Genomic DNA, 26,092 nt, shown 5'->3' with positions numbered 1-26,092 from the left:
GTTAAAAACGAGAAAAGTCCTTTGAAATTGTTCTGTTTGCCTGGTAGTTCTAAGTTTTTAACCTTCTGCAATGATTTACACACTGAGTCAGTCACTTTAGTCGGCAGGAAACATATGACTCTAACAGGCTGTGAATAACAGTTTCTCCAAGGGAAGCTACAGTTTCACAAGTTGGGTCTTTGTTGAGGTGAAATTTTCTCTCAGGTTGGATGACATATGTACCCAATGACAACACTGTCTTTCAAAACAAAGTAGAGTTTTTTTCCTTTTCTACTTTGTTTCACCAGCCATGCAAATCACAGCAAATGTTATATTACTTTCCATGAGCTGCTTTGCTGTTCGTAAAAAAGGATAAGAAAACCATTCAAATCTTTCATAAATCCTTTATAATGAAATCCAAGGGTTTCAGTTTATCATTGGTGACCTCTAATTTATAATTACAAGGTCTAAGGTAGACACTTTCCAGATGCACCAATTTTTGGACTTCTAGAGTCATACTAAATATACAGTAAATATATATGACCCCGGCACACTAAACATATAGTCAGCAGATCCAAGAATTCAGGAGCAAGTGAGTCTTTTATTCATGGAGTAATCAGTAAGAACATTATTAATCCAATATTTGCTGTTCTACTAGTGAAAAACTTGCCAACGCAGTGAAATTCATTTTATTGGCAACTAACCTTTCAATGTCTCTCCAAAATAATGTTCAAACAGGAACTGAAGCACATTTAAAATAAAATTAATCACTGCATTTTCTCCAAACAATTTCAAAAGTTTTTCAAACTTTCAAAATTAAATGGGATTCCCCTAAAGATACCTTTGCTTTATACAACAAATGTAATCAAAAAAAAAAAAATGCGTAAATTATACTTTAACTCTTTCTTAGTTATTTATATTTAAAGGAAATAAAAATCCTTTGGGAAGTTAAGAATCTCACACGTGTCCTGCAATTTAGCGGTTTTGTAAATCTGAGCTTCCATATACTAAATTTAACAAAATGAGGGTTCATAGTTTAAGCAAATGGACAAAGAAGAAACCACTTCTTCATATTAGGAACACATATTATTTCCAAATCATATGAGAAACTCAGCTATTCTTAGAGAATGGTGGGGAATTTAAAGCACATTCAGTTCAAACTTTACGTTTAACAAATATGAGGAAACTGAGAAACAGAGAGATTAAATTATTTTCCCAAAAGTATTTAACTATTTAGTGGAGAAAACGCCTTAAGATGAAAAGCTAATCTACTGAACAAATTCATTTTTACAAATAATAAGATAATTCTATGAAAGTTCTTCCTTTCAGAAACATCCCCCAACCATCGCACATCCCCCCTCCCCCAGATTTTGGACAGCTCATTCACAAAACAAAAATTAATACTGATAACCATAAGAATAACTTTCTCATGAAGAAAAGAACTCCTTTATGAAGCTACAGAATTTATAAAGTGTAATCTACACTTTGAATATGAGCCACTTAATAGGATAAAACTAACTGAATCAATGTGCAATAGACTCTTTTACTTAAAAATGTCAAAGCCTTAATGGTATATTATATTTTAATATACATAAACAAGATAGTAAATCACACGCATGTGGGGTTTCTTCCTCTCTACAAACTACATGGTAAAAAACCTAATTTAACATTTCCCAAACAATTCAAACACAAATATAAATTATTCAAAAGCTGTTTTCAGCAGATTTTTCTTTGCAAGGGACAAAAAAAGAACAGAATTTAATAGCATTACATAAAAATCCTGGAAATTATGCACAAAGACTATCTAGGAGCTTTGCCCAAAAAAAGGGTATGCTCGTTTTTCATGTGCATGAGACAATAAGAATTATAAGGAGCTACAGTATTACTAATGGTAAACACACTACTTGAAATCTCCATTTTAAAAAAGCTTAAAATGATTGCCTAAACTAAGCCATTCGACAGGTATTTGCTGGGCCCTAAACAAACACGGGTGTTTAATCATCTGTGTTCCTGACAGCCCCCTCGAGCCCTGAGGCTATCCCTCCACTCTCCTGCAACCACCGGCCTACTTCACTTTCCCAGGCACTGCGCATTTGCAGCTGTCTGTCTCCTTCCCCTTTCAAGACCGGATGTGTAGTCTCTATTCAATAAACCACTCAAGTATTCCTAGAAAACCAGTTTTCTGCCTTCCGGTTTGTTCTGTGTGAATAGTTATAATATTCATTCATTCATTCATTCATTCATGCCACAAATGTTATTGAGCATCTACTCACTATATACGCTAGGCTATGTTCCTGGCACTAGGAATACAGCCGTAAATAAAACATGCAAAAATTCCTGCTCTCAAGACCCATGTTAGCAGAGTGGAGACAGATCATAAAAATAAATTAAGTCAAATGCACACTATGCAAGATAGGAAGGAGAGTGGCTGGGTAGCCATTCCAGGAAGAGCTATTCAAAGTAAGGTTCCTAAGAAGGGAATTCCTGGCGTTGGGCATTCTGGAACCTTCCACAGCTGTCCTAGGGGATGGGGCTTGCTGGGTTAGGGGCACTCTTAGTCTGCAAACAGATAATGCACATTTTGGTTTAGGATTTCTTTCATTTTGTTGTTCTTTATCCCTAGTTACCAACATTCACCGGCACTTGCCCCTTAACAGGCATTGGTGAGAAGATTTTGTAATAGAAAATGCTGCATTGCTCTATAACTGTCAATTGTAAGAAAGCAAATTAAACCTTCCAAAGAGCTTAAGAAGCACGAACTGTTTCTTCTGTGGCGCTATTTCATCACATAAATGAGCACAGACTACTAATTTTCTTTTCAAAACAAGGAAAGAGTAAACTTTAGCTCAGTCTCTCCAAATAAATATACCAAACAGAATTAATGATATTTTAATACCTATAATTTCTCTATTCCTTAAAAACATTACTAAATGAGTAAGAAAGTTATCAAAGACTATTGGGCTGTATGAAAAGGACTCAGGGGACAACCTGAAGGGGATCCCACCGGCCCAAGACGGGACAATATGAGCATCAAAAAATATATATATCTGTAACGGAATGAAATACATCAAAAAAGCTAAAATCCAAGGGTTTGTATATTAAGTCTTGAAAAGTCACTGGTCACCTTCAGAAGATATTAAGAAACCAATTTAGCCTGAAAACTGATATACAAATGGAAAGAACCAAACAAATAAAATATAAACTCCTAAACATACACAGTTCCCACGATCCTAAGATTTCACAATGGTTGAGATTACAATGTGCATGAAAACACTCTGAACTGGGAAGAGCTAAACAAAGGTATAGCTGTTGTTTCTGCTATTGCTGCTGCTAGAAAATTGTCCCCACTTTTGATAACACTAGCTCATGAATCTAATCTCTCGAGTGACCTATGTGCCAAGTACTTTTCTAAGTACTTAACATTATTTTCTCCTTTAATCCTTACAATAATTCTATGCAGTGGGAAATAGTGTTTTCTAATACAGGCCTTTGCATTTAAATACAGTAGTCTCCCCTTATCCTCCGGAACTATGTTCCAAGACCCCTAGTGGATACCTAAAACCTCAGATTGTACCAAACCTTATATACAGTTGACCCTGGACAACACAGGTTTGAACTGCGCAGGTCCACTTATACGCTGATTTTTTTCCAACTGATCTTTGAAGTTCAAACCCGTGCTGTTCAAAGGTCATCTCCAGGGTTGGGAATCCGTGCAAGCTGAGGGCCAACTATAGTTAAACAGATTTTCAACTGCGAGGGAGGCCAGTGTCCCTAACCTCCAAGTTGTTCAAGGATCAACTACATATAAGTCCTCACTTAACATCATAGATTCTGTGACTTTAGGCAAAATGACATATGTTGAAACCAATTTCACCACAGACCAATTGATATAAACGAGTTAAGTTCCTACAGCATCTCATCAATATTAGAATGAAAAGATACTGAACAAAATAACAGTATTTAAAAACCTGCTGTACTAGTTTTTTCTTATACATCATAAATCTATGATCAAGATTAATTTATAAATTGGAGAATTTATAAATATTAAGAGAATAATAACTAATAACAATTATAACAATATACTGCAATAAAAGTTAGGTGAATAGTTTGGGGGCCATTATTAAGTAAAATGAGGGTTATTTGAACACAAGCACTGATACCATGACAGTCGATCTGGGTAGTTACACAGCGTGAATACGCTGAACAAAGCGACGGTTCACATCCAGGGTAGGATGGAGCGGATGGTGCGAGATTTCATCACGCTACTCAGAACAGCGCACTAGTTATTAGGTTGGTACAAAAGTAATTGCGGGTTTTGCAATTATTTTTAACCTTTTAAACTGCAATTACTTTTGCACCAACCTAATAAAACTTATGAATTGTTGGCAAGGATGTGGAGAATAGGGAACACTTGTGCACTGTTGATGGGAATGTAAACTGGTTACAGCCATTATGAAAAAGAATATAGAGGCTCCTAAACACACACACACACACACACACACCCTTATGAATTATTTCTAGAATTTTCCATTTAATATTTTTGGACCATAGTTGACAATAGGTAACTGAAACCGTGGAAAGTGAAACCACGGATAATAGGGGACTACTATACTGGCTCTACCACTTAGCAGCTCTTTCTAGCTGTGTGACCATCCCATTATTTAATCTCTCTGTGCTTCAGTTCCCTCATGTATAAAATAGAGATGATAAATGTCCTCACCTCCCAGCCCTATTTGCAATACGATAAGTAGGTCTAGTGCATATTTGTTTATTTAATTATTTGATTTACATCTACTTCCCCTTCTAGGCTCCAAGAGGGCAGAGGGCTCTATCTCCAGAACCTAGTGCAGGCCTAGCAAATAGTAGGAACTCATTTGATATTTACTGAATAAGTGAGTTTACAGTAGAATACAATAGAGCTGAGTAACTGCTCTAGTTCAAAACTCAGCCTATATCTCCAGAATTGCAAAGTGAAGATTTCCCCATAATTCCTCAACTATCAAGGGCCACATCGCGTTAAGTAACTCTAAGCTCTGAGGACTAGAAGCAGCGCAAGAACAATACTGCCCGAACTCCCCGGGGTTTTCAGTAAAGAAGCTGCCAAACTTGGCAGCTACAGTTTAACCAGGGCAAGTTGCTATCAGTGTTTTGTATTTTGGACACTTGCCCTTTTTAATTCGAGAAACTGACACAATCACAGTCCCTGGTGTGTTCTGGGTTTCAGTACCAAATTATACAAGATGTGCACCAAATAGAGTGTAGGAAAAAAGAAAACACCCTTGAGTGCAGTACAAAATGTGACTCACCAGAGAGAAGAGGTGGTTATTATTTATTGAACAGCTGTTGTGATCGAGTCACTATGCTAATAAGTGCTTATCTTGAATCATCTTCTCATTTGACTCTCCCAATAACCCTCTGACAGAGGTTCTGTCATTCTGATAAATTGGAGAGTCCCTACATAGTTTGCCCAAGGCTCCACAGTTCAGAAATTGCAGAACTCAAAACTGAGGCCAAACATACTGGAAAACAAAATCCATGCACTCAACCACTAAGCTATACTCCCAAAGGACGAGCCCTGTAAAAATAAATTAAAAAGACAAAGTTGATGGTCTTCATCATGAACTCTTAACACCAGCAACAACCATTTGGCAGAATCACAAGGGTTTTGAGAAAAAGTACATGTCTGAACTTGCTACTTCATACACTGAACTTGCTAAAGTCACTTGCTGCTTCCACAATAAATGTAACATGTCTGTCACTGTTCCACATGAGTTGTTTACATGCAAAGGCGTGTTTGGGTGGCAGGTACAAAACTCTCAGTCCTCCTATCTTACGTACAGCTTAGGGAAGCAGTTCTCAAAGTGTGGTACCCAGACCCGTAGGGGTCCCTGAGACTTTTGCAGGGCATCTGCGAGGTCAAAACTGTTTCCATAATAACACTAGGACATTATCTGCCTTTTTCAATGCTGACATTGGAGTTGATGGTGCAAAAGCAATCGTGGGTAAAACTACCGGTGCGTGACGGTGAGTGAAGGCAGTGATACCAAACCATCCTAGTCACTGACATGTTCTTTACTACCACAGACTTGCAAAGGAAAAAACCAGTCAATTTCGCTTAAGAATGTCCTTTGAGAAAGCAGTAAAAATGGGTAATTGTGTTAAATCTCACCCTTGAGTTGTCTTTTTAATATTCTGTGTGACAAAATGGGAAACATGCCCAGAGCACTTCCATTGCACACCAAAGTACCATGGGTATCAAGAAAAGTACCTGTGCAACTGTTTGGATTGCAAGCTGAACTAGCTGCTTTTTTGATGGAACTCATTTAGACTTGACCTACAGACAAACTATGGTCATTCAGACTTGATGATCTGGCAGACTGCTCCTTAAAAATGAACAAAACGAGTCTGTCACTTCAAGGAAAACAACTGATAGTATTTGTTGCCAATGATAAAATTCAAACTGTTAAGTGAAAACTAGAATTCTGGAAAACTTTTATCTGCTACTGTGAAGCTGACATCTTCCCAATACTTCATCCTCCATCAGGACAATGCTCCGTCACACATCATTTCTGGTATGGCAATTTCTCCCAAATAAAAACATTACAGTGTGTCCTCATCCACCCTATTCACCGGATCAGGCACAGTGTGACTTCTGGCTCTTCCCCAAAGTCAAAATGACCATGAAAGGTAAATGTTTTGAATCGATTTAGGACATCAAGGCAGCCATGACAGTGCAACTAAAGACACTCACAAAAGAGGACTTCGAGAACTGCTTCAGAAAGTGGCAAGAATGATTGAATAAGTGTGTTTGAAGCAAGGGGCAGTATTTTGAGGGGGATTAATGGCAATACGTCTTTTACCGTAATAATTTTTTAAATTTAAACATTTTTTATCACACCTTGTAGTGCCACACTTCTCACCAAATTTTTTTGTTTATGAAAATAATTTTTTTAAATGTAGTTATTTTTATAAAATGTTATTTATATTAACATGCAATGGGTGTTTATATCAATTAGTAAACAGGTTACTACTTTGAAATGAATTAAGGAAAAGAATTTAAAACTTCTCAGTCTGTTTCAGTTTCTAGTAAGGTAAATATCAATAGATAACTTACATAAACACAAGCTCTTTAGCTTCTGCAATAATTTTTAGGAGTGTAAAGGGGTCCTGAGACCAAAACGCCGGAGAACCACTGGCTTGTGGAGTCACTGGCTTGAGGCTCAGGAGTCAGTTACAGCTGTTCCTGGACATCCTAGTCCCAGAATTCCACCGGCTTCTCAAATCTGTTTTTGTCCTCCCTCCCACCCTCTGCTCTGGCTCCTGCCACCACCACCACCAGCCTTTGGGGAGCTTGACCTTCCAGCCTATTCTAAGGGAATGAGCCTCTCTTACCTCAACAGAGCATTTACTACAAATACAATGCCAGCAAATGCTGGGGGAAACACAGCAAAACCTGACTTACAAGAGCAAGCAAGTTTTACAGAGTACAGTTTCCTTCACCAAAGGTGACCCAACTTTAGCCACAGGTTGGCTTGGCTGCTGCAGTTTACAAGGAACATGAACAGGACTGAGGAATGTCACAGCCATCTCGTTTTCCTAGGGAAGATGACCTGTGCCCTTGGCCCATTCCTCTGTCTGTGGTAGCCCCCGCCAGCCTGTGATGTGCTCAGTCCCTTCACCTCCATCCTGCATTAATGTCTTAGCCTGGCTGGTCTAGACCTCAAATAGCAGTTCCCTTCTTGTTTCAAAAACTCTCACCTCTTTATAAAATTCCCTCCCAAGATGCTAGCTAGTTCCTGTTGGGAAAAAGGTCTTTAGGTGTCTCATATGCAACGTACAAATGATGCCACGAGCCACATGGATAAGGAGCCACTCACGTCCTTATCCAGGTTGCCTGGTGGTCAGCAGTTTCCTACCACCACCAGGAGAGCAGCCCTGCAGAAATTAATGATTAATGACCATACGCTTACAATAGCGAAATCCCAGCAGAAATACCAATACCGAAATCACCAATCAACAATAAAAGGAAAATTCAGGCACATATACACATGATAGCTTTTTTCCCCCAAGATTATCATACCATAGCAAAGTACACCAGCAACAATGACCATGAGACAGAAACACAATTATTATTTGCACCAGGCTGAAAACTGAAATTTCCTTGCTTACTCTATTTGCTGCTTTTTAATTTTTCCCTTTCTCAGTGACTCCACCTAAAACGACTACCCTCCTTCCTTCCTCATTCTACCTGCGGTTCAGAAAACTTTATCTTTAACATCCCTTGCCAAAGGCTAATCCTACTCAAAGGCTGCTCCTCAGAATTAACAGCTGTGTGCTCCTTGCTGGAAGCCATATAGTAATTTGGTCTGAAGGAGCCTGAATAAATTGTCATCAGGGGCTGCCTGAGCAGACTCCACAGCTGTTTGTCATCTCCAATCCCAGCTGTCAGGCCAGATTTTCTGCTTCATCTTGTCTCTGCCATTTGCTACCCAAGAAGCTATGTTTCCACGTGCCCAAGAGAGCCCGCGCAAGAACACAGGTGAGCATGAAAGGTCTCTTCGACATGATTTAAGAGGGGGACTGAGCTGTAAACTACAGGCTAGAGCTACAGTGGCAAGGGTCACATGCTTAGGCGGGATAAGCTAGCCAACCCATCAGGTGAAGCAAGGAATGCACTTGAGCAAGCAAACTGCACCCAACACTGGTACTTGGCCGGGGCTCCTAGCTGGCAGGGAGCTAGGGAGCCCAGACTCTCAGACTGGGACAGCTGTGGGCCAAGGCTAAAGCACTGAGTCCTCGTCAGTTTGGGGAGTGGCTCCAGAAAGGGGCTAGACAGGAACTCGTCTGAGTGCCACCTATTAGCACATGGTGAAAGTCTCGGTCTGAGGTGGCCAGTGGGTGACGATCTGTCCCAATGCACATCTGAGGATCTTTCCCCCAGTTGCTCCATGAGCTTAAAAGCTTGGCTTTTTTGGGGGGAAATCTTGTTTTATTTCTGGATTTCTCAATGCACTAGCTACCGGGGATTCCCTTCTACAAAGACATGGTTGTGGGGATGAATCTGGAGTAACTAAGCACCTTTGTTTTATCTTCCCTAATATTTAAGAGGGGAAATAAGATGTCTGCAGGTATTCTCTGACAGTTTCACCTTCTGTCTGTGTGACTCTCTATCCATGATAGGAAAAACCTACAGTTCTAGACAATATGTCTCACCTTTTTGCTTGTGGCCCAAGACACAACAGAACAGCCAGTACCCTTTTGGTTCCAGTGAAAGGAACCTTCTTCCCATCACTCAAATCAGACTATTTCTCCCTATTTAATAATAACTGCCCCTCACTTTTTGGATCATTTCCAAAATCCTAGTCCTATACTGAAAATTCTTTTAACCTTCTCTCTCAGTGATTGGCCATCCTATCTAAAATTTCACACACACACATTCCATATACTTCTTCCTGCTTTACGTTTTCTCTTTAGAACACAACACACACAAAAAACTTTGTATTTTATTTATTTGTAACTGTCTGACTGCTATATAGGAACAGAAACACCATAAAGGCAGGAATTTTTGTCTGTTTTGTTCACTTGCTATTTCCTGAGCACCTAGAACTGTGCCCAGCACAAAATAATTTGTTAGTGAATAAATGAATAAGCCAGGGGTTCCTGGTCTGTCATATTCTGCAACTCAATCCTACATTCTCCATCCACAGAAATGTCCCCCATTCTTGACTCCAAATTGTCCCCAGGTCCATTCCAGAAACTTGAAATGCCATCCGCATTCAAACCATCAAGCTGTTCACCTCCCCCAGTCATCTGTTTAAATCTGGTTCTAAGTCCTATCAAGTTGACCTTACGACTGTTATACTTGTCCCATCATCTCCATCGCCACTGTTGTTACCTCGGTTCAAGCTGCCATCAATCCTGCCTGGGATCTTTTTGAAACAGCTCATTAATCTCCAGTCTCATACCCTTCCAACCCATAGTTCCTAGAACCGAAAGAGTAAGCTTTCTAAAACTGTAAATCAGATCATCTAAGCCTCCTGCATAAAGCCTATCAGTGGCTCCCCATTTCCTCCAGGATTGAATCCAAACTCCTTCCTGTGTGACCCACAGGCTTCCTTGTCCTAGTCGCCCAACCCACCAAGAAACACAGCTCTAAGCCCTTGCCCAAGCTATTCCCATTGCACCGAATGCTCTTCCATCCACCTGGAGAACCACTGCTCGATCGTAAAACCACCTTAAGTACAGGCACCTCTCAAAAGCATTCCTGATTCTACATACTCTACTCCATTCAGACCTGTGAGCTCTCCGAGACCAGGAACTGTCATGACACCATCTGTGCATCGTCAGTTCCAGGCACGTTGTAAGAGCACAGTAAAGATTTTCAAAGAGGGAGTGAACGTGCAGAAACAACGAAAGTCCACCCTTCCACAAAGCCTGTGCAGATACATTACCCCGGAAGGGCCTCCTTTCACATGCCAGGCGAGTTCTGGAATTCCCCAGTTTACTCTACCACAGTTCATTTCTACAGAGTCCTCTTCTGGGTATTGTTTACCCTGTTATCAGAAAAGGGAATGAGAGGTAAAGGCTAATGCCCAACACTGTACAGAGAAAATATCTGCCATAAACAAAGGCTAAAAGAAATCTTACATCTATAACCTTAGCCCCATATATGAAAAGGGTCTTTACAAACTACGTGATCATCTCAATTTAGCAGATTTGTGCAAATGTCTAGAGAAGTGAACTGCGTAATTTCAAAAAGGGTCAAGAAGTTGTGTAGATCTCCTCTATTAGTGGAGTCCTGTCCTCAGAGCTTTTCAAAATGAGCTGAATAAAGCAAAAATCATGGTCTCAGGTAAACAGTTAAAAAAGGGAATACCATATTTTAAACAATCACCATTTCAGCTAAGCCTTCTATCTTTTCCTACCTCCCATCCAGTACTAAACCTTTTCCTTACAAAATTTAAAGAAAAATTTACAAAATTTACAAAATGTACAAAATTTAAAGAAAAAATGAGTTTACCAAATTTACATTATTTGAGGTAAAAAAAAAAAATCAAACCCACTCTAGCATTTCTGTCAGTGTCTTTAGACCTTTGATCTATAAATTCAAAATAAAATTACCTATAAATTAACAAAAATGGATATTGCCAAAAGGTCAAAGACTTAGCGATTTCCAGATACACTTAATGATTATGTTTTTATTTTTGAAATTCAAGTAATATCCTGTTCAAAGTACTACTTACAGAATTGCTATCATTGTCATACTTAATTTAACGTCATGCAGCACAGCTCCATTCTCTGGAATCTGTCCCTCTATCCCTGAGGACAGAGCCTGCAACACTCGGATCCTAAAGATGCCAAAATGTCTAGCAGAAATTACACCCACATTCCACTCCACTGGCACCTTCAGAGTCAAGAGCAGGGACCACCCTCCTACAGAGAACGACATTTGCTATGACTGAATCTCAAAGTGTAGTTTCTGACCTCATCAATGTGGCATTTAGAGCTCTCTAGGTAGAGGGAATTATCAGGTGAAAATATTTTTCTACTATATCCATGACTTCTTCGACCACTAGCAAAATTAACATAACAAAGAAAATTCAGGAGAAGGATAAAGCACCCTCACCAGATAACCAATAAGCAACTGACATGGAGCACTCGGATCATAAGCAGAAAAAGAAAATACCAATTGAGCAGACAGGATTATGTTAAAGCTGACAACCTATTCCGGCCCTTGAATTCAATCACTTACCGTTGCTGATTTACACTAGTACTTCCTCCATCTCTGATTTAAGCTGTTACTTCTCCTTCTGAGGATTACCTTTCCAGAGGCTTTTCACTGTGTAATTATGCAATGTGTGGGCACCACAAATATAGCTTTACAAATTTAGGCTTTTAAAAATCAATGCAATTTTCTCTATATACTTCCAAAATAGATGTTCCCCTCCATCTGGAAGATTTTAGTAAAACATAAGGACTGTTTTTAAAAAGTGCTAGTTATTTAGAATCCTTACTTTTGGTCCCACTTATTTAAACATCACTTCCCAGATCTCAAAGATTTTTGTCCTATATGAAAAATAAGAAAAATAAAATAAAAGAAGAAGCGCAGTGCAAACATTAAGAATAGCAGAAGGAGCTTAAGATTGAGACAAGGGACCAGATACAAATCAGAGGAACTGGGGGTGGGGAGTCGAAACACTGCTCTGGGTGCATTGCTCACTTTCAAATCACCTGGTGGCTTGAGACATTCAACGTTCTAAAATGCTGTGGTCTATGTGGTAAGTCAAGTATCATGATAAGAAAGTATCATTAAATAAAGTTGAAAGCTGAAAATGCAAACTTTTTTTTAAAAGAGACCCAGGCAAAGGCAGTGTACACTTAGCGGTATACAATTCCATCTAATTCTCAAGAGTCCTACAAGGCTGAGCCAACTTCCTTCTCCCAGCAAAGGGAGGTCTAGACAGGAGAAAGGTTTTATTCTTCACATTGTTGGGAAAAGGCATAAAGAAACATTTTGATGGGACTTAAGGGCAACCAAACGAAATGCAAAGGCAATTTCTTAAAGTGCCTCAGAGTTCTCTCTGCCTTACATTCATCAGACTGCCCCCAGAATTTCAGAAATACTAACAGCCAACTGGTAGGAGATGCATTTTCAAAGTTTTCCTTTCTAAAGGTCTCATCTAGGTCAACACTGCCGCGGTGTGAACAGATCTGTAATATCTGACTCATCGGAGCAAAAGTCCCACTGGCCCTGAGATGCCCCCACGGTAAGGTGTCCGGAGACAACAACTGATCTGCCTCCAGATACTGATGCTAGAAAGAGACTGTTTGGTTTTTTCAACACAAACAGGATTGGGGAGGGAGATGACAAGGCAAACAAATGCACGTACCTTTCAACTGGTCAACAACAACGCTCGGGCCGAGGCGTTCAGTAACTCTCCCATCTTCCATTTCGTACCGATCATCTAGATATTTTGCAGTGGCCTCAGAAATATGAACTTTGCCAGCCACTCCCAGCTGCTCCATGAGATTGGCCAGGTTCACATCATTGGACCACACATCAAATTTAAACCGCCTCATGCCCAAGATGCCACACAAGACGGTCCCCGTGTGAACCCCAACACGCATGTTCACCATCTCTTTCTTCTCCTGGCAGAAGTGCTCAATGGCTCTTATCATGCCCAAGCCCATTTCAATGCAGCAATAGGCATGGTCAGCGCGGGGCTCAGGGCACCCTGCCACACAGTAGTAGCAGTCTCCCAGGGTGCTGATTTTCTCACACTTGGTCTCTTCGCACAACCGGTCAAAGCGACCGAACAGATCATTGAGGAGACCCACCAGGGCGTGAGCGGACTTGTTGGCACTCATCTTGGTGAAGCCCACAATGTCTGCAAATAAAATACTGACCTCTTCAATCTGCTGCATCTTAAATGGGCGGAATGCTATAGGGGCTTTCTGTATGGAAGACTTTTTCTTCCTGTTTTTGGGGCTGGAGGTAGCATGCCTTTTCACAGAATTCTCACTCTCCTCATCCCCCTGTTTCATCAAGTCATCAGCTATGATTCTTGGCATCACAGAATGAATCATCCTCTCTTTCAGGGCTTTTTCCACTTCCAGATCCTTTCCGTGCATAATTGACTGTCCCACCTTGAGGAAGGTGCTCCTGGATCTCACCTGGGACATGATGAATAGGTGGATCCCAATGGCATGAATGCAGATGTGGAGCAGGGCTCGGCTCAGCAGCTCCCAGTGCGGGGGCCCTGCTCCAGGTGAGGGGAAGCAGTTTTCATCTCGGAAATGATAACCAAAGGTCTCAAAAAGAACAGAATAGGCCACTCCCAAAAACAAGCTCAAGTACAAAGGTAAGTGCATGACGGTGTAGAGCAAAAAGAGCACTTCGATGCACATGGAAAAGCTCCCCACTTGGGATAAGCAGGTGTCTGTGGGCTTGGCAGCGGGAGTATGATTGGAGCTGTCAACACGTCCTGAGACAGGCGTCAGAACCTGAAACTGGGCAGCCAGGGTCAGGGCGAACACCAGAAGGGTGAGAACCAGCGAGGTCCACACGTAATGTCGGGCATACAGCTTGGTGAAGGTAAACAGGAAAAAACCCACACACACCACGAGGAAGCACAGAGCAGGAACTGCCATGACAATCAGTTTGGATCTCATGTGGACCCCAAAATAGATGCTCCAGAGCAGACATGCGAAGCCGATGTAGAAGAGGGCGTACCGGAAGCGGCGCTGGGTCTGCGGGAAGCAGCGCTCCAGGCAAGCCTCCTCCAGGTTCACCGAGTCGAACTTGGGGTCCCACCACCGGCTGGAGGCCCTCTCGAACAACTGGGGCAACTTCTTCTGCCTGCGCAGGCGACCTCCGGCGCCTACTCTCCGGGGGACACCCCCTGAGTCCCCCGAGCTGCTACAGCTGGAAGAGATGCTATACTTGCAGTGTTTGGGGTGGCTATTGGACGACAGTTGCTTGGGGTTGATTTTGACCCTCACGCTGTTGCTGTCTCCGCTGGAGTCACAACTCACCTCGGTGCTGTGGTGCTGCAGCAGTTGCTGGTGGGGCGGGGAAGCCATGTTGCCGCGCGCTCGGAGCCTTCCCCAACAGGGGTCACCGGTACCTGTCAGTGAGACAAGCAGAGTTAAGCTGGTGTTTATTCTCACCCAGGTACACGCACCTGAAGGCCCTGAGCTCTATCCACTTCCTAAGTGGCGGCCCCTGCGGTCCGCTTGCAAAGGCACTATATGCTCACAAAACCGCGGTCATGTCTAAGCAGCTCTTCCACCGTCCCACCTCGAGGCCGACCCCCGACACCAGGGAGCGGCCAGAACGCCCAGGGTCCGCGAGGCGGCGGCCACCCGAGCCCTCGGCGCCGCCACAGCCCGCGGCGCGTACCCTCGTGCACACTCGCCTGCAGCGCCCGCCGCGGCGGCGGAGGGGAGTCCGGCCCCGAGCACTCTCACGCCGCCCGCGGCTCTGGTAAACGCGGCTTTCCCGGCGGCGGCGGCGACGGCGGCGGGCCCCTCATGCTGCGCAGAGCGCGGCGCCTCCACTGCGTCAGGCCGCCGGCCGGACCCCTCAGTCCCGCCCCGCGCTCAGCGGCCCCGCGGGAGGCGGGCAGCGAGTTTGCGGAGCCCGCGGCGCTGCGGCCACCCCCGTCGGCGCGGCCCTTCTAGCGGGGCCTGCTCCCAGCCCCGCCCGCCCTCTCCCGGCTGCTGGGGCCGACCCAACGGGCGGGGATGCCTCGGGCCCCGGAGCCGCCAAGCGTAGGGCGCTGGCCCCTCAGCCGGCGGCCCGTGCGCGGCGCTGCCGCAGAGCCCGCTCCCGCGACGCCGGCCCGGGACGCCCGCCCACGCCCGGGACAGCCTCCCGAGCTAGAGATGCCGCCGCGGCTGCGGCCACCGCCGAGCCCCTTGGTACCGCTGCCTCATGTCGGAGGAGCTGCCACAGCCACCGCCGCCACTATCTCCAACCCCCTCCCCCTCCCGCTGTCACTGACAGACTCGCGCCCGCGCCGCCCCTCGCCCCGCTGCAGCGCGCACGCGCGGCCCGCGCACGCCGCCGCCGCTGCCAGCCCCGGGCACGCGCACGGTGCGCGCGCCGGGCTGCGGGGCGGGGGCAGGCGCGCGCTGCAGCTCCGCCCTCCGCCCAAGGCAGCGCCGCTCCCCGCTGCCCGCTGGGCACGCTGCGGGGAGGACGGGGCCGGCCCGGCCAGTTGGCAGGCTGGGAGACCGCGTCTCCGCGGGGTTCGAAACCCACACCCAATAGAGGGAAACTAAAGGGGCCTGCTAGTTAAGGAACAGCTGGCGTACGTACGACGTTGAAGAAATGAAAATGTTTGCTCTCCACCTCAGCACACCTTTTTTATAAATAGAAGTTTGCAACTATGGTATTTGCCCAGAGGGAGACGCCCCTTTCTCTATAAACAGTGAGCACGTGTCCCCGGGGGTACACGCTCCTTCCTGAGCGTGCTCCTCCGGCTACCACCACAGTCTGAGCCCCAGCCTCTGGTGGCCCGGTGGGCAGGCCTCCAGGCGACCGTGGTTGCCCCTAGAAAGCTGGTGCCACTGAGAACCAGTTTCTCCCCAACCCCAGATTGTTTCCCTTCTCCCATCCTTGGGTCATCTCCCTCTCCTCAAGAACAACTGTTTTTCCTTTTCCACAAATGAAGGTTTCAAAGCAATCTGCTACCCAGGCGACAGTCCCGCAGTGGCCTCCATAAGCACCGTGTAAATAAATACAGCCCTATACGTCGCAGTGTGCCAATCCTGGCTGTTCTCCCCATACTTAACAGTAGGTACCTCCTGCCAGGCACAGGGGTCTCCTTCCTTCCCTCACCTCCCAGGGCCGGCCCCTCACCTGTGCCAGGCTCCACTGTTGAATTAGAAAATGGAATAAAATGTGGTCTGTCCACATAACGGAATATTATTCGGCCATAAAAAGGAATGAAATACTGATTCATGCTACAACATGGATATACCTTGAAACATTATGCTAAATGAAAGAAACCCAAAAGAACCACAAAACGTAATATATTATGTGATTCCATTTCTATGTTCAGAATAGGAAAATCCATAGAGATGCAAAGCAGATTAGTGATTGCTGGGGAATGGGGATAGGGAGTGACTGCTAATGGATAAGGGGCTTCTTTTGGGGGTGATGGAAATGTTCTAGAACTAGATGGAGGTTGTGGTTGTACAACACTGTGAATGCACTAAATGCCACTGGATTGTATAAGATTGCTGTGGTATTTCTCCCTAAAGTGCATAACCTCAATTTAATCATGAGAAAACATCAGAGTAACCCAAATTGAGAAATATTTCTTCCAAGTAATTGACCAGTACTCATCAAGAATGTCAAGTTCGGGGCTGGCCCAGTGGCTCAGGCAGTTAGAGCTCCATGCTCCTAACTCCGAAGGTTGCTGGTTCAATTCCCACATGGGCCAGCGGGCTCTCAACCACAAGTTTGCCGGTTCAACTCCTCCAGTCCCGCAAGGGATGGTGGGCTCGGCCCCCTGCAACTTAGATTGAACACAGCACCTTGAGCTGAGCTGCCTCCCGGATGGCTCAGTTGGTTGGAGCGCCTCCTCTCAACCACAAGGTTGCTGGTTAGACTCCCACAAGGGATGGTGGGCTCCGCCCTCTGCAACTAGCAACTGGACCTGGACCTGGAGCTGAGCTGCACCCTCCACAACTAAGACTGAAGGGACAACTTGAGGCTGAACGGCATCCTCCACAGCTAAGATTGAAAGGACAACAACTTCACTTGGAAAAAAGGCCTGGAAGTACACACTGTTCCCCAATAAAGTCCTGTTCCCCTTCCCCAATAAAAAAAAAAAAATTAAAAGAAAAAAAAGAATGTCAAGGTCATGAAAAACAAAGACTGAGGAGCTGTTAAATTGGAAAAAAATAAGGGATACAACAACTAAATGGAACACAAGATTCTGATTTGGAACCTGGAACAGAAAAGGACATTAAGGGAAATTATAATAAGGTCTGCAGCTTAGTTAATAGCATCACATAGTGCATATGTTAATTCCCTGGTTTTGATCATTATGTGCTATGTTAATTTTAGAGGAAGCTTGGGTGTAAATTATAGGGGAACTCTCTAATATTTTTGCAACTTGAAGTCTAAAATTGTTTCAAAATACAAGTAAAAAAAGTTAAAAATAAACCTTCCCTGAGTATCAACTATGTGCCAGTCACTCCTGTATTCCATTCTTAGATACGAAGAAACAGGTTCAGAAGAGTACACTGCAGTGAGATAATAATAATAAACTTACACTGATTAAACATGTCATAAATGCCAGAAACCACCAGATGCTTTCACTTGTGATCTACTTGGTCCTTACCACAACCCTCTGAGTAGAGATTATTGTCCCTATTTTAGAGATATGAAACCAAGGGTTGAAGAGTGACGTGCCCAAAGTCACACAAAGGCTAGGGATGGAGTTCAGATTCAAAACCAGATGGGACTCCTGCTGCCATGATGCTCTGAACAGCCTTGGCACCACCCTCTGTCAACTTTACGATGGCCCTTCACATACTCCACTGTCTCCTACATCGTTGTCAATTGACCCAGGTACACAGGAAGCCCTTGGAGATAGCGCTCACCGTTTACATTTCCCCCAGTTAATGCAACCCTGCGCTCCCCACTTCCTGGTTTCCCTCAAAAATCTGAAAGACAGCCTGTCTGCACTTTTCCTCCCTTCCCCAAATCAGTTGAGTCCACATGCTGTTTGTGGTGACTTGGCTTTTGTAAATTAATTAGTCATCAGATTTAGACGTGAGTAATGACATACCCACCCCCACCCCCAACCCTGCTCCTTTTCTGTTGTATGTCTTTGGGAAGCAGTTGGGCTGCATTCCGGGCTGTTGAAAACTATAAACTGCCAGAGCCTCCTTGATCTCCAGGTTAAAGTGAGTCATTCCATAAACCCTTGGGATTGGGGATGATGTGCCTGGCACTGTGCGTTAGGCCATGGGTGCACAATCATACAGCATCTCTGTCTTTAAGGGGCGTATAGTAGCTGGGAAAGATGCTGTGGGAAGGGGATGGGGTAGGAAAAATAGAATCAATTAGGCTGGGTAACAGCCCTACAAAGGAAGTTAAATATGTTCTCATAATGCCAAGACCTGGAGAGGAGTCATGGGAGGGTCCTGTGGCCCTTCTCCTAGACCCCTAGGAAGCATAATGATACCTAATATACCCAGCAGATACAGGATAGATTAACAGCTTTCTCCAATTATCCAACCCAGGCTGCTGCCATATCTGCAGGGTTCTCTCCATCTGTGATATGCATTGAACTTCCATCTAGATGCAGCACGAGTCAGATGTTCATACCCTGTTTCCCTGAAAATAAGACCTAGCCGGACAATTAGCTCTAATGTGTCTTTTGGAGGAAAAATTAACATAACATCTGGTCTTATATTATAGTAAAATAAGACGGGGCCTTATATTAATTTTTGCTCCAAAAGATGCATTAGAGCTGATTGTCTGGCTCGGTCTTATTTTCTGGGAAACACGGTACAAACTCTGCAAGAGCTCTCAGAAAGCCGCACCAGCCTTATCATCTCATCCTCGCCTCCCTCACAGGCAGGTTCACCCAATCAGTGAAGGCCTCAGCTCTGAGTTATACAAAGTGACCACCATTACTGGCTTTAAGATAAGTAGCTTGTAAACCACCTCCCCCGCCTCGTTTGTTAAGTGACACAAAAGGCACATTCAAGTGGACTAGGGTATAAATGCATCAGGACACAGATAATCACCGTGTAAATCATAATACAAACATCTTGGGTTTACGAAATACTTTTACGGTCTGCAAGTACGGTTTGTACCTGTACTCTTTCCTTTGATTCTCACAACAGTGCTGAGAGGTGGATCCTGGAGGTCACAGAACCATTTTATGCCGGAAGTGCCCTAGAATCCCAGGCTTCCCAGCTACCGTAGCTATTCTCTCTGCTCGCTTCCTCTGTGTCTGGCATTTCCCATTTATTATTTCATTCAATCCTTGACTATCCTTTGAGGAAACCAAGGTTTAGCCAACAAATACTAGAGGAAGGCTTTGAATTCGAGTCCCCGAATGCTATCTTCTAACTAGCTGTATTCAATTTACTCCTGTTCCATCCAGCCCCTCCTGCTCATTTGTACTGGGTCCCTGGTACATACAGGGTGCTGTGCAGCCAGACCACAGGCTGGCCAGGGTCAGGCTTCCAGGCCAGGGTAAGGTTTGTCTTGTTTCCCGGGCCCCACACCCATGATTAAGGGATGTGTTAGTTTCCTGCTGCTGCTGTAATAAACTACCACAACTTTGTTGGCTTAAGACAACAGAATATATTGTCTCCCAGTTCTGGAGGCCAGAAGTCCAAGATCAAGGTGTTGCAGGGCCGTGCTCTCTCTGGAGGCTCTAGGGGACGATCCTTGCTTGTCTTTTCCAGCTTTTGGGGGCTCTGACAGTCCTTGGCTCAGAAGCTGCATGGCTCCAATTCTGCCACCTTTAATCTCCCTCCACTTCACTTTCATAAGGACAGTTGTCAGTGGATTTAGGGCCCACCCAAGCAATCCAGGATGATGTCGTCTCGAAATTCTTATGTTAATGACATCTACAAAGACCACTTTTCCAAATAAGGTCAGATACACAGGTACTAGGGGTCAGGAGTTGGACATATCTTTTGGGGGGGACACTACAACCCACCACAGGAAAGAAGCGGGTTTAGGCCTAGTATCACCCTGTTCTTCCATGAGGAAAGGGGTACAGAGGTAGCTGCTCCTGCAGGCAGGTAGGTGGTGGGGCCAAGACCAGGCAGCTGTCATCCAGGAATCAGGAAACAGTGCAGGCCCGCTGCTGGTTCCCAGGGCAGTGCGTGAGCACAGCACCAGGCTGGGCAAGGTAGAAAAAGCGGTTCCTGAGAGTCAGGGAGGTAGGGAAAGAATGCTAATCCTAAAGGGCCAGAGCAGTGTTGGCAGGACAGCCTACAATCACATACCTGGGTTGCTCCAAGTATCCCAAGAAGGCAGAAGTTGTGTTCATTGCCTCTGCTGCAGCCAGACAGCCAGGCCAGGTGCCCTGCTGGGTGCTAACCTCATTTGCCTTCATAGCCCAGATTCCTTATCAGCGGAGCCTGTGGTCACAGTGCTGTTTGTAGGTGTGGCCCTACTTGCAGGTGTGGCCCTACCAGGACCCAGCCAGGAACAGTAGCCATGCAGGAGTGTCCTGGCTACCAAGATGGACTACAAGGTGGGGACTGGCTACATGGTGGGGAGCTGACTGATCTCCTTCCTCACTGGCTCAGAGACACCGGGCCACATGGAATTCTTTTTTTAAGTAATTTTTTTTAATTGGGGAATATTGGGGAACAGTGTGTTTCTCCAGGGCCCATCGGCTCCAAGTCGTTGTCTTTCAATCCAGTTGTGGAGGGCGCAGCTCAGTTCCAAGTCCAGTTGCCATTTTCAATCTTTAGTTGCAGGGGGTGCAGCCCACCATCCCATGCGGGAATTGAACCGGCATCCTTATTTTTGAGAGCTCATGCTCTAACCAACTGAGCCATCCGGCCGCCCCTCCTGGAAGCTCAACAGCAGCTCAATCTAATTGTGGAGGGCACAGCCCACTGGCCCATGTGGGAATCGAACCAACAACCCTGTCGCTCAGAGCTCGCGCTCTAACCAACTGAGCCACCCGGCCGCCCCATGCAATTCTTGACTTCATTGATATTCAACAAACCCTCTACCTGGCTCCCAATAAGCAGAAAGGGGTATAAGACATGAGCAGAGAAGGGAAAATGCCCCAGAGACCTGCAAGTCCCAGTAGGACCCAGGGAACGGGGACAGGGTCTCTTCCAGATTCTGGAAGAGGAAGCAAGATTGTGTGAGGCTAAATAAGTGGGCTGTGCAGTGGGACCGCCTGCCTTCAAACCCCAGCTCCATAACTCGCTGTGCAACCTTAGGCTAGTTACTTAACCTCTCTCAACCTAAACTTTCTTCTCTACAAACTGAGAATCAAAACAGAATCCATTTCATGTGGCTGTTATGAGGATTAAATCAAACAAGCCAAAGAAAGCACTTGGCACAGTACTTGGCCTGTAGTAAATACTCAACTAATGCCACCCATTATAAGCCATCAACATTGAAGGTGAACCTTGATGGCAGATGTGAAGGTTCATTTTATGTGTTAACTTGGCCAAGCTATGGTGCCCAGCTGTTTGGTCAAACATCAGTCTGGATGTTGTTGTAAAGGTATTTTTAGATGTGATTAACATTTAAAACAGTTGACTTTGAGAAAAACAGTTCACCCTCCGTAACATGGTGGGCCTTATCGAGTCAAAGAGAAAAGCCTGAGGTTCCACAAGGAGGAAAGAATTTCCAGCCTGCCAGCTTCCCCTATGGATTTCAGGCTTTCCAGTCTATAAATACACATCCTATCGGTTCTGTTTCTCAGGAAAACCCTGACTAACACACCAATATTGAGTCTTCCAATCCACGTTCATGGCTGGGGAGAGGGGCCAACGTGAGGGCAGGAGGCAGCACTTGGTCACGGACAGAAAAGCACAGCAAAGTCAGTGACGCGCCCACTCTGTGCTGAGTGCTTCACGTGTGATGAGAGCTGGGCACACGTCAACATTTCACAACGAGAAGACCGAGGCTCAGATAGCTGTAGTGACCTGTTCAATATCACCAACGAGGAATGGAGCTGCCTGCATTAGAACCCGGATCTGACTCACAAACCCGTGACTTTTCCCATCAGTCCAAACGAGCACTGTCAGGGGAACAGAGGAATCAGCACGTCAGGGAAAAGGGTGGGAGGCTGTGGAGGAGGCGTGGGGGCAGAGAAAGGGCACAGGCTGAAGGGTCAGAGAAAGCCACAGAACCCCAACCCATGTAGGAAGGGAAAGGGGGAGCCCAGCACTATTTAGAGGGTTAACTGCATTTGATTGAAAGATATCACTTGGACTCACCATCAGCTCTTCCCTGGGTTTCAGCCGCCACTTGCCCTGCAGATTTCAGACTTGTCATCCCGCATGATTGTGCATGCCAATTCCTTAAAATAAATCTCTCTAGATAGATAGATAGATAGATAGATAGATAGATAGATAGATAGATAGAGACATCTGACAGATTGATAAATCAATCGAGGTCCGCCTATCTATCTATCTATCTATCACCAATCTATCTACTTAGTATATACGCATCTATTGGTTCTGTTTCTCTGGAGAACTCTAACAGACTGGGCATTAGGGCCGTGGTCAGGACCCACAAGGACAAATGTCCTAGACAGAGACCTGAGGGCCTGGGCTGGGCTGGGGAGGCTGAGCAGGCCAGCTGGGCTGTAGTGCAGAGGGAATATGAGGCAATGAAGCAGGTCAGGCAAGTTGGGGCCACATGGAGAGGAGGCTCAGAAGACTTTGGAAGACTCGTGAGGCAGAGTGTGGGTGCCTGGAGCTGCCCTTGCAGAAGAGGCACAGCACAGAGCCACAGGCAGACTCCTCCTATTGTATCTGCTTCCGAAGGTGGAACCAGGCCAGTTGCAGAAATGTGCTTGGGATGAAGAAGAAATCTACCTCTTGTCTGGGACCAATGATGTCATGCACAAATGCAGACACATCCCTGCCTGACAGCACCACGGCTCAAAATCACGAGGAAGAAACATGTGAGAAGGTGGAAAGGGCGTGTAGAAGGAGCCGGGTCTGCTGAGGTTCTCATGTGGAATCTGGGCGCGGTTGCCCTACACAGGGATCTGGAATGTGCGGTGCTGCAAAGTGGATTCCTGGTGCATTTTTGAGACTCAGGTGATTTTGAAGGTAGGGGCCGTCCGGAAAAAAAACAGCATTCTGTAGACAGAGGCTCTGAAAGGTGGGTAGCGGGAGCTGGTTCCACCCAGGAGCCCTGCTCACAGCCTGGTGCCAAATGGATGTCATCCCCACCAGAAGTTCTAAAAGCTGACCTAGGTTAGTAAAGCCTTCACTTGCCAGTTCACGTGAGAAAATGGCCAGGGCTTCCTTCCTGGTAACAAGGGAGAGTCACTGAGTTCCAGGGACTTCTCTCTTTTTATTAAAAATAAATCAGCTTCCTGCTGATTGCTATAAAATTGTGTGTCTGTACCCATTCTTTCTTCCAATGATACAAACACCAAGATAGAACAAGGATGGAGCAGAAGTCATCCGTCTAGACACTCGAGAATGTCAGGGCCAGTGTTCCATTTCTAGCAACATTGAAGCCTAGCTGTATTGAAAAATCCTTCTGCTCCAAAACACCTAAAAAGAAAAAAAAATTTATTCTGGTAAAACATATATAACAAAATTTACAAACAAACAAAAAAAATTTTACCATTTTAACCAGTTTAAGTGTATAGTTCAGTGGCATTAAGTACATTCATATTGTTGTACTGTTGCAACTATCACCACCAGATATCTCCAGAACTTTTTCATCTTCCCAAGCTGAAACTCTTTGCCTATTAAACAATAATTTTCAGTTTCTTCCTTGTCCCCAGTCCTTGGATAATCTCTAATGTACTTTCTGTCTCTGTTTATCCTTTTGTGTCTGGTATGTTGTACTAAGCATGTCTTCAAGGTATATCAATGTTGCATGTGTCAGAATTTCATTCCTTTTTAAGGCTGAATAATATGCCATGGTATACAGATAAACCACATTCTTCCTCAATGGACATTTGGGTTGTTTCAACTTTTTGGCTATTGGGAATAAAGATCTTATGAATATCGGTGTATAAGTATTTGCTTAAGTCCCTGCTTTTTCTTGACTTAGTATTTTTTTTATTTTTTTTTTATTTTTTTTTAAGATTTTATTGGGGAAGGGGAACAGGACTTTATTGGGGAACAGTGTGTACTTCAGGCCTTTTTTCCAAGTCAAGTTGTTGTCCTTTCAATCTTAGTTGTGGAGGGTGCCGTTCAGCTTCAAGTTGTTGTCCTTTCAGTCTTAGTTGTGGAGGGCGCAGCTCAGCTCCAGGTCCAGTTGCCGTTTTCTAGTTGCAGGGGGCGCAACATCCCTTGCGGGAGTCGAGGAATTGAACCAGCAACCTTGTGGTTGAGAGCCCACTGGCCCATGTGGGAATCGAACCGGCAGCCTTCGGAGTTAGGAGCATGGAGCTCTAACCGCCTGAGCCACCGGGCCAGCCCTCTTGACTTAGTTTTGATGATATTTTCTAGAAATTTATTTTTTTCTGAGTATGAAAATTATTGATATAAGATTTCTCAAAACCTCTTACTATCTTGGTAATCTCTGCTGCATTTATGATATGTCTGCTTTTTAAATCTTCATATTATTTGTGTCTTCTTTTTTCTAGATTATCTTGTCAGAGATTTACAAACTACATTACTCTTTCAAATAGCTATCCACATTAGTTAGAATTGGGTTTAGCTCTGGGTTGGAGAAAACCTCCAAATAACAGTGGCTTAACAAGGTAAATTCTTCTTTCTCTGTAAAATGTCCAGAAGGCTCAATCCAGGGTTGATTCGGCAATTCATGAGGTCAAAGAACCAGGTTCCTTTGATCTTATTGCTCCTTCATCGTCCAAGGAAGGAAAAGTCACTGTCCAATATCCAAAGGTCACCCTTTTGTCCAAGATAGTTCTGGAGCTTCAGCCAGAATTCCAGGCGGGGGGTGGGGGGCGAAGGAAGAGAAGAAAGGTATGCCTTCTCTCTTTCTAGCTCCTGAGAGTTTCACACACCACTTCTGCTCACATCTCATTGACCAGAACACAGTCAAATAGCCAGTCAACTTGCAAGACACTCAAGGAAACGTTGTTTTCTTGTTTTTTCCTCTCCAAACCATTATGCTATTGCTGTCCTATATTTTACATTGATGTATGAAGTCTGACAATTAAGTTTGCGAACTCATCCTAGAAAAAGTGCTACATACCTCATCGTTGAATGTCACTATGGTCACTTTCGAAGTACTCCCTTGGGAAGCTATGCACCAACACCAGTGCCTAGTCCACCCTTCAAAGCAATTTTGGAACACTTTTTCTGGAATGGCCATCAGAGCTGTCATCGTATTACCCTTGATATCCTGAATGTCATCAAAATGTCTTCCTTTCAATATTTCCTTGATCTTCAGGTAAAGAAAGAAGTCATTGGGAGCGAGATCAGGAGAGTAAGGAGGGAGTTCCAATACAGTTATTTGTTTACTAGCTAAAAGCTCCCTCACGGACAGTGCCATTGTCGTGATGCAAGAGCCATGAATTGTTGGCGAAAAGTTCAGGTCGTTTTTGTCTAACTTTCTCATGCAGCCTTTTCAGCACTTCCAAATAGTAAACTTCGTTAACTGTTTGTCCAGTTGATACAAATTCATAATGAATAATCCTTCTGACATGAAAAAAGTTTAGCAACATTGTGGCAACCAATTCGTGTACTTGTCAGATCTCATTATGTTATAAACTCCACAATACAAGGTTTATTTTGCTTTAAAACAGTCAATTATATTTTAAAGAAAAACTGTTTTCTATTTCTCCTTTCCAGTGGTCTTCATTCCTTTATGTACATCCAATTTTCCATCTGGTATCATTTTCCTTCTAACTGAAGAACATTCTCTAATATTTCTTATACTGTGTATATACAGAAAACAAATTCTCTCAGCTTCTGTGTATTTGAAAATGTT

General features: G+C 44.5%; 1 protein-coding gene across 5 annotated transcripts in view; it reads right to left on the bottom strand.

Annotated features, from left to right (window-relative positions):
• The window catches only part of ADCY9 (adenylate cyclase 9), a 163,547-nt gene that overhangs the window by 100,033 nt on the left and 37,422 nt on the right, over window positions 1–26,092 (bottom strand). For 3 of the 5 annotated variants that reach the window (XM_074322811.1, XM_074322812.1, XM_019715465.2), the window contains one exon: window positions 12,870–14,606. In XM_074322811.1, coding sequence (XP_074178912.1) covers window positions 12,870–14,562 — 1,693 coding nt within the window. In that variant the 5' untranslated portion in view covers window positions 14,563–14,606. Of the gene's footprint in view, window positions 1–12,869; window positions 14,607–14,881; window positions 15,484–26,092 lie in introns of those variants that run through there. The other 2 variants (XM_019715467.2, XM_019715462.2) reach the window with 2 other exon arrangements.

This window comes from Rhinolophus sinicus, linkage group LG18, assembly GCF_036562045.2.
Source record: "Rhinolophus sinicus isolate RSC01 linkage group LG18, ASM3656204v1, whole genome shotgun sequence".
NCBI lineage: Eukaryota > Metazoa > Chordata > Mammalia > Chiroptera > Rhinolophidae > Rhinolophus > Rhinolophus sinicus.
The sequence above is the reverse complement of the archived record's forward strand: the minus strand, read 5'-3'. Positions and strand labels throughout refer to the sequence as shown.